The 11,292-nt window shown below is 54.5% G+C and overlaps 1 protein-coding gene across 4 annotated transcripts; it reads right to left on the bottom strand.

The window, feature by feature from the left end:
* Positions 1-336: 336 nt before the first annotated feature.
* THBS3 (thrombospondin 3) lies at positions 337-11,292 on the bottom strand. 4 transcript variants are annotated; one of them, XM_008579783.1, is made up of 23 exons: positions 11,130-11,292; positions 9,862-10,068; positions 9,005-9,261; positions 8,800-8,902; positions 7,692-7,718; positions 7,403-7,485; positions 7,261-7,312; positions 6,986-7,134; positions 6,453-6,593; positions 6,149-6,226; positions 5,449-5,601; positions 5,138-5,248; positions 4,937-5,044; positions 4,455-4,614; positions 4,001-4,119; positions 3,811-3,863; positions 3,339-3,532; positions 2,970-3,148; positions 2,811-2,859; positions 2,391-2,587; positions 1,970-2,142; positions 736-875; positions 337-647 (listed from the first exon to the last, which is right to left on the bottom strand). In XM_008579783.1, exons 1-23 carry the CDS (start codon positions 11,206-11,208, stop codon positions 589-591), a joined length of 2,871 nt encoding a protein of 956 aa, XP_008578005.1. In that variant the 5' UTR covers positions 11,209-11,292; the 3' UTR covers positions 337-588. The 4 variants fall into 4 exon arrangements, with proteins under 4 accessions (XP_008578005.1, XP_008578004.1, XP_008578007.1 ...); XM_008579782.1 differs by having other exon boundaries at positions 8,800-9,261; positions 11,130-11,208; XM_008579785.1 differs by lacking the exons at positions 8,800-8,902; positions 9,005-9,261.

Genomic DNA, 11,292 nt, shown 5'->3' with positions numbered 1-11,292 from the left:
CCGGCCCCCCCGGCCCCCCGGCCTCCCCCTCACCCCGAACGGGGCAGCCCCCGCCCTCCTGGCTCTCGATCCCGACTGATCTAAGATAGACTGGAGTGTCGCCGCTACCACCGTGAGTAAGTGAGGCTGGGAGGACTTTAGCTATCCTCCCACCGACACCCCATCCTTCACTTAACCTCATCCAGCACCTTCCCCACCTGCACCCCAAAATTCAGCCAAACTTCCCCTAGGTCTCTAACTTCCATCCTACCAGCCTTTCTCCTTTACCACCTAATAGGTTTCTTTCTATTCCCCACCATATCCCAAAAAATCCCTAAAGTAAGCAATTGCACTGGCTTAGAAAACAACTGGAACTTTATGGCAACGTACTGGTATTGTTCCTGGGGTTAGTGCCTGAGTTATACCCCTTGAAAACGTCCCATCCCCTGAACAGTGGGGTCACAACCCCTGTGGGGCTAAACTCCTGACGGGTGCCAGAGGAGGGTCTGTGTTTGGCTGAGGGGCTGGAGCTTAGACCCCAGGGTCTCCAGGACGGACCCCAAGGCCAAAGGGTTTCAAATCAGGATTCTGAATCTGGTGTCCACCTCCTCACACCCTTCCTTGGAGCAGCTGCCTCCGGAATGGCTCAAAGTCCTCCGGTACTGTGTCTAAAGAAGGGGAAATAAGTAAAGTCAGAGGATGTAGCTCTCTCACTGGGGCATGAGGGGTAAGGTTGATTTTGGTCTAAAGCCTCACCATTGCATCGATACTGGAGATTGGACCAAATGATGTTCTCTTGGGAGAAGCAGAATACACCAAGACGCCCCCCTCGCATGGAAGTGTCAATGATCACCCCAGAATCTGCCACTAGCTGGGGACCTTCATAGAGCTTCACCCTGTCCAGGATAGGGGTGTCCATTGGTGAGGGTGCCAGTGGGCACTGTGTCACCATGCCCAGGACCCTGCTTATCCCCAGCCCCCTTAGAAGTCACCAGGCCTGAGAGAGAAGGGAGGGAGGGAAAGGGAAAAAGGAAAGGGGAGGGAAGGGGGTGCTTTTCTCAGGCCTGGGGCCCCTAGCTCTTTGTCCGGCCCCTTTTGCATCTCAAAGCACCAGCCACATTCCAAGCGAGGATTGAGTTGCCATGACAATGAGCACAATAGGCTGGGGGGTGAAGTCACCCTATTCCCAGGCTCTTGTCCACCCCCCTTTATCCCTTGTCCTGGCACCCCACGGCCCAGGCACCTTAAAGGGGAACCAACCCAGATCCCTGGGCTCTGGTCTCTTGGCCATGGAAAGTCCAGCCTCTAAGAAGACCCATTTCTCCTCCCTTTACAGTTATCCCTAAGAACGAGGGGCACTTGTTGGAGGGAAACACAAAGTTGTGGATAAAGTGCTGAACTGTGAGGCCTGTGAAGTCTGGGCCCCAGTTTGTTCTTCTGTAAATGATCCCTTCCAGGTCAGACACTTCGATAGGCAGGTTCTAGGCTGTACCAATTAAGAGGCCAATGTGTGAGAGGCCAGCCTGTGGCTCACTTGGAAGAGTGTGGTGCTGATAACACCGAGGCCACGGGTTCGGATCCCTATATAGGGATGGCCTGTTGGCTCACTTGGGAGAGCCTGGTGCTGACGGTACCAGGTCAAGGGTTGGGACCCCCTTACTGGTCATCTTTTTTTTTAGAAAAAAAAAAAGGCTGATGTGATGTACCCTTCCCCAGATTCGCCTGGTATATAGAGGTTCCCAGAGAACTGTTAAGGGCAGTGCCCTCGATTTACAGGGGGGGAAATGGGGCACAAAGGATGAATGACTTGACCAACATTGACTATAGGTCCTCCTGTCTGTGGTGAGAAGGAAGATGTAGAGACGTGGCCACAGTCCCTGCCCGTGGCACCAAGCAATTGAGTAGAGGGAAGGTCACTGGCAAGTTCCAGCTAAAGGGGAAGAAAAGGCCAGCCTGGGATCTCCTAGGAGGGCTTAGCCCCTCTCCTCACCGAATGTAGCCAACTTGAGGTCGATGCAGCAGCTGCCAACGATAGGAGGTCTTGTCACGCCAGCCCACGTTTCGTGGGTCAGTCCACAGCAATCGTACCTGATCAGGGGTGTGGCCAGTATGCCACAAGGCATTCCGGAGTTGTTCGCCTGGGCCAGACACTGATGTCACTGCCTGGGGAGCATTGGCAAAGACAGTGGGTCAACCACAGGACCGGACTGAGGGGAGTCAACAGATCGGTAAGTGCAGGTGGGAAAGGGAGTCAAGGAGGTCAGGAGAATGCTCTGGAGCCCCAGAGACTTGACCTCCAAGCCAGATGTCTGGGTAAGAGGGTTCACAGTCAGGCAGTGGGGGCCCTGGGGCTGTGTGGGGAGAGCCTTGGGAAAGGGCCCTGGGTTGGAGAATCTGGGCAGTTGGGGGACCTTGAGCTGTAGCCCAGGCTGGGCAACAGCCCGGAAAGGTGTGGCCTGCCAGTAGGTCTGTTCCGTCTGCTTCCACATGACCACGTAGAAGCGGCCGCTGTCCTGATAACTGAAGAGAAAGCCTGCATAGTCATCATCAGTCACTGTGTTCACGTGGAAGGTGCCTTCAAAGTCCACACCATTGAAGGCTGTGTATCCTGTGGCGGGGGCGGGGGGGTAAAAGTCAGGGGTAGCAAAGCTACTAGTGACCCACGGTGGGGTGGGGGTGGAAAGGGATGCCAGCCATATGTGTGGCCAGCTTTCCCCACTGCCTTCATTCTTGCCTCTTTGCCCATCCTCCCTGTCTGTTTCCTCCCCAACCTTCTGCCCCTGTAGGATTCCTCTGTTCGGAAATGATTGAACTGGGTGTTCCTTACATACCAACTGCTAGGCCGGGGTCACTGTTCATGGTCTGAACAATTTCCATGCCCTGGTGTTGTATGGTAAAGAAAAAATCCCTGATATAGGCACACTACCCCACCTAGGCCCCACCTGGTAGTCTGGTCTGATAGCACCCTCCCAGCCCACTGCCCTGAGTACCTGGTTGAGCACAACCCAGTTTGGGTCAATCTGAGCATCACCCTCAGGATCCAGGACGACAGTCTGATAGGCCCGAAAATCCGTGAGGGTTACCTCTGCACTTTCGGGACACACATCCAGGGGGTCGACCACTGCATCATTGTCAAAGTCGTCCTCACACACATCACCAACACCATTGCCTGGGCAGAGTGAGGCTAGGTGCTCAGGAAAGCCGTGGCCACTGCCACTAGCCAACACTACCACCTCTTGGGCCTTACATTCCTGACCTCTTCTCCTACCCTGCCCTTCCTTGTTCTCCAGCAGGGCCTGCTGCCTCCCCCTGAGCAAAGCCCACACCAATCCAACCCTCTCTGGGGCCCCCAGCCTTACCATCTGAGTCTTTCTGATTGGGATTGGGTACCAAGCGACAGTTATCAGGACCAGGAGGCACATAATCTGGGACACCATCATTGTCATCATCCCCATCACACTCATCTCCAAGTCCATCATTGTCTGAGTCCAGCTGGGAGCTATTCGGCAGCTGTGGGCAGTTGTCCTTGGTGTCCTGATGCCCATCCCCATCGCTGTTCAGAACAGGCACTAAATAAAGGCTCTAATGGCACCCCCCATCATTCCCCTCTCTTCTGCTTAGGATTCTCTCTGGAGTCTACTCTTCAGCCAACCAGACCCCTTATAGTAAGCCAGATGAGGTCCAATAGTAGGAATGGAGAGTAGACTATGAGAATGACTTCCTACCCGATAATGGTGAAGAATTAAAGCTAAGACATATGGAGAATTAAGAATATACTGGAGGTAAGTAAAATATCCCCTAAGACCTGGCATCTTTTGGCCAAGACCCTACCTGTCTTCGTTGGTGTCACAGATATCCCCTACCAGGTCGCTGTCTGCATCTGTCTGAGAGAGAGGGTCCTGTTCTCACCATCTCCTCTTGATGACTCTGAAGATGGTGACCTAACCACTTCCCATCCAAAGGGCGGGGCCTCATCCACCAGTTCCCCTACACCTCCCCTTCCTTTGCTGTTCCCCTGTACCTGGGTAGGATTGCTCATTTCAGGGCAGCTGTCACAAGCATCTCCCACTCCATCCTCATCCCTGTCTGTCTGTAGTGGGTTGGGGACTTTAGGGCAATTGTCCAATCCATTGGGGATGCCTAGAAGAATGGGGGGTAGCACAAGGCTGTCACCAGAATGTCATGCTCTTTCTTCTAGGGTGGTGGAAGCCTTGAGCTTTTGTCTCCTGACCCAAAGGACAACTGGTCAGGAAATCTGCCTGTACCTTGTCTCACCCTCTAGCCCACATCCTACTTAACCCTACACCCTACCTCACATTCCCACTGACATTCACTGCAGGTAATCTTCCCTCACCCAGACCAACTTCCCCAAGCATACTCCCCAGTCTCAAGCTTCCTAGCCTCCCTGCTTCATCCCCACCTATGTCCAAATTCTTACACATCTCCCAGCCACCCCCTTAGCCCCAGGCCTGCACCATCCCCATCCACGTCGTTGTCACAGGCATCTCCTTCTCCATTGCCATCTGTGTCCTTCTGGTCATTGTTGGGAACGTTAGGGCAATTGTCACAGGCATCACCAAATGAATCTGTATCTGAGTTCTGCTGGTCTTTATTGGGGAATAGCCGGCAGTTGTCCTGGGCAGAGGGGTGGGAGGGGAAGGGTCAGATCTTCCCCCAAACCACTGGCCATCTTGCACCCACCTTGTTCCTGTATCCTTGTCTAAGATCACCATCCTGTGGCCATCTACCTGCTCCATGCAGTCCCACCTACCCAACTCCATGTAGTCCACCTTGTCCTGGGCACCAGGTTTATCCCTCCCTAATTTGGACTACTGGGGCCCTTCCTAGAGAATTGCCAGGGGCCAAGGAGAGGTAGGATTGTGGGATGAGGCAAGAGACACAGAACAGGAGGAGGAGAGCAGAGAAGCTGGGAGTGGGAGGACAGTCTAGGAATCACCTCAACATTCTTGATCCCATCCCCATCAGCATCATCATCACACTGGTCCCCCACACCATCATTATCAGCATCTTCCTGCCCAGAGTTGGGTGTCAAAAGGCAGTTGTCCTAAAGTTCAGAGGGAGGAAGAAGATGGATGAGTTCTGGCCTGACCCAGCCTGGGGTCCCCCCCATGCTCAATCGCCCACCTGCCCCCTGCACCTGCTTGCAGTGTTTATTGTTATCCATGCAGGGTAGTGCCTGGTCTGGGTAGCCGTCGATGTCTGTGTCAGGCCCACATACGTTCCCGTTTCCTGCCCAGCCCACGTTACACTAGGGCAACACAAAGGGTAAGAGTTAGCAGTTTGGGCTGTCTCCCCACACCCCTTATAGATTCCCTGTTCAAGGCTCTATTCTCCCCCGCAACCAGTTCCTGGGCCCAAGCCCCTTCCTTTCCCACGAAGGCCCACAGTCCAGTCCTGTGCCTTTTCCCCGATTCTCCCTTTTCCTTCCAAGCCCCAGTTCTAGCTCACCTGGCAGGATACTGCACCGTTGCGTTCAAAGAGACAGTGAGCATGGATGTGGCAGGGGCTGTGGGCTGGGCTGTGGCAGGTCTGGGCTGGGAAGCAGCCCTGGCTCTGGTTGCCCAGGAAACCCAGGCGGCATGGACCACACTTGAAAGAGCCCTAAGAGTGGGGCAGTAGTGTCTTAGGAAGTAGGTGAGCTTGCCAAGCACCCGGGACTGGCACCACCCCACTGCTGGGTGTAGGATGGGCATGCATAACTATGCCAGGTATGTCAGTATCCCTAAGGTTCTCATGACAACCTTTCAAGGTAGTTAATAGCCCCATTTTTCAAATGAGGAAGCCGAGGCTCAGAAAAGGTCACAGCTGGGCTGGCCCGTGGCTCACTTGGGAGAGTGTGGTGCTGATAACACCAAGGCCCCGGGTTCGGATCCCATATAGGGATGGCTGGTTCGCTCACGGGCTGAGCGTGGTGCTGACAACACCAAGTCAAGGGTTAAGATCCCCTTACCGGTCATCTTTTTAAAAAAAAAAAAAAAAAGAAAAGGTCACAGCTAGTAAGAGGCAGGAACTAGAATTCCAAACCAGGTCCATGGGAACATCTACTCTGTGTGGTGCCTTAAGGAAGGAGGAAGAGCAGCAGGAAATTTGAAGAGGCGGCATTTACACATTCCTACCACCCCAGACACACTCACGGTACTCTACTCACCACAGTGTTGGTGCAGATGGAGTTTGGGTCACAGCCACCATTGTTACCATCATTGCATTCATCAATGTCGTTGCAGACCTGAAGGGGCAGACTTTGGGTGGAACCAGACCTATGGTGGATCTCCTCAGATACAGGAGAGGGCACTGGTGTGGTCTTATCTGTGAACATTGATATTAAGCCCAGACCGAAAGCCAATGCAAAGCCAGCCTCATCCCACTTATCACAAGGGTTCCATGTCCAACCCAAAAGCCCCTGGCCTCTGCAAGGCCAAAATCTCTTGTTCATACACACTACCCAGTCTGACCTGTTTGCTGGCCCGGGCATAGTCGATGCCCACACCAGACACCTGTGTGCCCTTGTACCCTCGAGGACAGGCCTCACAGTGGAAGCCGGGCATGGTGTTGATGCAGCTGGAGCCCGGGAAACAGGGGTCAGCATGAGCACACTGGAGGCCAGATGAGAAGGCAGAGGTCAGGCCTCCCCAGGGGAACTCATCACTCCTGGTCTCCACTTTTTGCAGCTCTCCCCACCCCACCTCATTGTGCTCCATCTCATCCCCACCCCCAGCCTCCCTCTGGGCTCCCCTGCTCTCTCCTATGCTCCTGCCTAGCCAACTCAAACTTCCCCTGCCACTCCCCCAGCTCCTTCTCTTGTGCAGCCCTTCAGTCTTTGCCCCAGACCTTCTGTCTCCCTCCCATCTCACACTTTTTTGATGTCTGACCTCTCCTAAACCCCAGATTCCTCTGCTTCTGACCAACATTCATCCTACCCTCCTGTGCCCCTCCTGATACCCTCACCCCAGCTTGCTGCACCCTTCTGGGCTCTGCCCATTCCCACCTCATTGATGTCACTGCAGTGGGTGCCATTGCCCTGCAGGCCTGGGGGGCAGGGCCCACAGCGGTAGCCGGGGTACTCGTACACTTCCATGCAGTCCACTCCTCGGAAGCAGGGGTTGGGGCTGCAGTGGGAACGCTGCTCGTGGAAACCTGGGGGGCGGGCACAGTCAGAGCCACCCAGAGGTCACCATTCAAATCACTGGAAGGGGAAGCTGAAGCCATGGGGTGGAGAGCACAGTGATGCCATCTGGAACCCTCCCCTGCTCTCCCACTCACCGCACACCTGACACTCCATGATGGTGTTTCGGATCAGGGACATTTCCTTCACCTGGTAGACAAAAGGATGGGGATGAGTCAGCTCTTGGCATCTCCCACCCCTCCTCGGAATCAGTACCACCCTTCACTGGCCCACCCAAACCTGGTCTCGGATATCATCCCGCAGCTCCACCAGGATCTGGTTGAAGAGGGTGAGTTGCGTGACAAGCGCCTTGGTCTGCTCCCCTGTCAGGGCCCAGGGTGTGGAGAGGCTCAGAACTGGGGTGCCAGCCCTGGCCCCTCCTTGGGCAATAAGCCAGCTCCTGCCACTGTTGCCCAACCCCTACCTTTAAAACCCACCCCATTCCTGACAGAAGAGTTTGTTTCAGGCAGCTGCCAAAGCCAGGGGCTCTCACCATCCATGCTCTACCCCTTCATTGTGGCCTACTCACCTAGGATGGAGTGCAGTGCATTGGTCACTGGAGAGGAGAAGAAAACACAGTCAGGGGAGTGGGATAGAGATGTGAAGAGGGGCCTGGCTGGTGAGGAGGAAGGAAGAGAGGGACAAGGACAGAGGGTTGGAGCCTCAGAATAAAGATGGGGTGTTGGATGGTGGGAGGACAGGTGACAGGCAAGCAGCACCAGCTCTTTCCACTGGGCAATGGACCTAAGGGAGTTGCCTCACAGGAAGTCAAAATTCAAACACTCCCTATTCCCAGAAATGATAGTGGCACAAGGGATCCAAGTGAGAGGTGACCCAAAGCAGGGCCAGGACCCCAATACTTTCCATTGCCTCCCTCCTTCCCTAGCTTACATTTCGAGAGTTCTTTCTTTGAAATATCTGGGGAAAATGGATGTCTTATTTAGGTAAAAGCCTCTGAACATCCTTGTCAGAAAGACCAGGCAGAAAGATGGGCAATGTTCAGAGAAACTGCTGGTAGGTGAGAACTGCCAATGGGAGCTTAAAAAGACGTCAGACCAGTATCTCAGTCAGCCAAGACCAAGCAATTAGCTGCTGCTTCCTCCCCTGCCTCACCCGAAGTTCCTCATAGTTACACTCTTCTCTTCAATCATTTTATTATTTTGGCCACCCTGGTAGGTGAGATGACCTGAACAGGGAATTTATTTTTTTCTTTTTTTTTGTCTTTTGTCGTGACCGGCAATGGATCGCAACCCTCAGTGTCGCGCCCGTACCGGACCGGGACCGGCAACGGGATCGCAACCCTCGGTGTTGCCCCCGCACCTCGCTCAGCCAGTGAGCGGCCGGTCTGCATGTGGGATCCGAACCCTCGGCGGGAGGGTTGCTGTGCTTCCCAAGCGGCACACTGTAGCAGTGCGCCACCGGGCCGGCCCCGGAATTTTTTTTTTTTTTTAACCTATACCTCCTGGGATGATAATAGAGTCAGAGATGAAAGGTTTGGGGTAATAGGGTCAGAAACCTCAGGAATAGGTGAGCCAAAGAAATGGGTGTTAAGAGGGATGGAGGTAGAGTGGATAGGGAGTCACCAAAGATCATAGGACCTGTAGTCCAGTGTCAGCTAGCAGAAGTCCCCGTGTTACCTGTACTGTGGATGGACTCGTCCCCTTGGAATGGACACTCACTCAGGGCTCCTACCCGGGCCATGGACCCGCCAAGAATAATTTTCATAGATTCCACAAAGCCCTGGGGGGATAGCAGCAGAGTAAGGTGGGAGGATCTATCAACTCCTCCCCCAATGGTGTAAACTCTGTTTCTACAGAAACTCAGAGGGTCCTCTCTGCTCACCTGCATCCTCAAATAAGCCTTCTGTCCAGTCCTAATCTCCAGCCCATCAACCTCTGCTGGAGGAATGGGGGCCAGTGCTGGAAGTCCAGCATGTTGGTCACCCAATTTGCAGTCCACATAGAGCTGCAGGGCAGGGCTGGGTCGGGACGGACCTCGAAGTCGCAGGAGAGCTGTGTGTGTGCGCCCATCAGCCAGGCCTGCTTGCTGTAGGTTCACTGCGTGGACTTTGCCATCCTCCCGCTGATACCGCACCAGTACTGCCCAGGAGGGGAGGTCAGTATTGGCACTGTCCCCCATTCCCTGTCTCCCAGGTGAGCTTTGGATCAACTCTTCTGGATACCACATCTCAAGGGCTACCATCCTTAATTCAGCTATGTATCTTATCCATATGTATCTTATATGTATCTTATAATGCTTTATACATAAAAGATACACAATAAATGTTTCTCAAATTGGTTTACAGACTATGATTTTCTTAGTCTTCAGTGGCATCAGATCACTCTATCCTCTCCTGGGATGGCAGCTGGTTCTGTACCCACCAAACTGTCCCACAGATCTGAAGAACTTCTCTATATCACTGCTGGGGCAAAGAGAATGTCTCACCCTACCTCTAGGTATCCCTAAGTACAACCTCCCATCTCTATAGATATCAGGCCTCACTCTATTGTTTTGGTACCTGGCCTCCTGAGGCATCTCCTAAGCGCCCAATACCACTGCCCCCTGATGCCTGGGCACAACCCGATGGGGCCATTGTCCCCAGTGGAGGCCAAGGAGAATTAGGAAGCAACTGGGAGTGGGGATGAGGGTGAGTGTTCAGGGGGATCACCACTGCAAGAAAGGAAATGCCCCTCAGTCACCTTTGTTGATCTTGCCCACAACAGAGGCCTCCAGCCATCGTGTGTTGTCTTGACGAGAGTAGAGGCCAAAGAGGACACCACCCTGCTTGGGGGGCAGGCGGAAGGTGGACAAGACGTAGATGTCCCCAGCAGTGAGCAGGGCTGTCCGGATCTTCTCTGCCACAGCTACCATCTGCCGGGACTCGCCCACAGTCAGCAGGTCAATTACTAGCCAGGCAAGGATTATCAAGGTCAGAGAAAGGGGTCAAATGGTAAGGCCTGCCCTCTCCCCTGAGCCCTCAGGGGTGGGGCATCTCTCATCACCCCCCACCCTCACAACCATGCAGCATTAGTCACCTTCTCAAAACTCAGCCCTTGTTGCTATCAGAGCACAGAGGCATATATGCCTCCCTTTACCTCATTATTGCCCACTACCATCTTCTGGGAACCTGCAGGCCAGAGGCTCACTTGGAAATACAGAAACAGCACCCTGCACACATAAGATGCCCCCACCAGGTGGCGCAAGGTAGACACTGCTGATTCCAGGCAGGAGTGGCACCTGGTGCCCACTGCACAGAAATGGGAAGCAGCTTCTCTTTCCACTGCTGGTTTGGCTTATTCTACCCCCTAGTGCTCCTCCCATCCTGGGGGCTCAGCACACTCACTCTGGATAAGAACAGCTGCCCACTGAGAGCTCCAACCCTCCCACCGTCTGGGCTCTATCCCACGGGAATGCAGGACCTGGCTCCTTTGCCTCCTGTGACCTGGCCAATCTGCGGTTTCCCCTCCAGTCAGTAAAGAATCTATGCCTGTGTCATCTGCTCCAGCTACCTCTCCCACACCCATGGGCCCATCCTTCCACCAGACCTCCGGGAGAGCCCAGACCTCTTGGTCTCCACCCCTGTCCTGTCCTTCGGCGGCCAGGAGACCTGGGGGACGAAGCACAGGGACCCACACAGTACACCCTTCTTCACGCTGCTATCCCAGACCCTGGGGTGCCTGCAGATGCTCAGACACCAACCCAGCCAGGCAGCTCTAGCATCCAGTTCCTGAGTCCTCTGCCCTGGCCTTATGCCTGACCCTGGCCAGTTCCCACTCACCCACCATTCTCTGGTGCCCACTCCTCCCCACCAGGCCATAATTTCACCAATTCTAGACAGTGTAACTCTCCTCCGGCTCAGTTTCAGGACCCTTCCCCTCTCCCCTGGCCCACATGTTCCCTGCTATCTGGGCTGGGGGCAAATGAGGAGGAGGCAGAGAAGGGTCTAAGAGGATGGAGACAGGCTTACCCTGCAGGTCCTGACTGGCAGATGCAAAAGAGCAAAGGAGGAGAAGAGCCAGGGCCCCCCGAAGTTCCGGCGTCTCCATGCCGCTCAGCCGGCTCACTACCCCTGGCAAGCAGGCAGCTGGGAGGGGACAAGGCTAGGCGGAGAGAGCAGGAGCGGGGGGGGG

The sequence above is a fragment of the Galeopterus variegatus genome, unplaced genomic scaffold (genome assembly GCF_000696425.1).
Source record: "Galeopterus variegatus unplaced genomic scaffold, G_variegatus-3.0.2 Scaffold1955, whole genome shotgun sequence".
Taxonomy (NCBI): Eukaryota; Metazoa; Chordata; class Mammalia; order Dermoptera; family Cynocephalidae; genus Galeopterus; species Galeopterus variegatus.
This window is presented reverse-complemented; position numbering and strand designations above follow the sequence as displayed.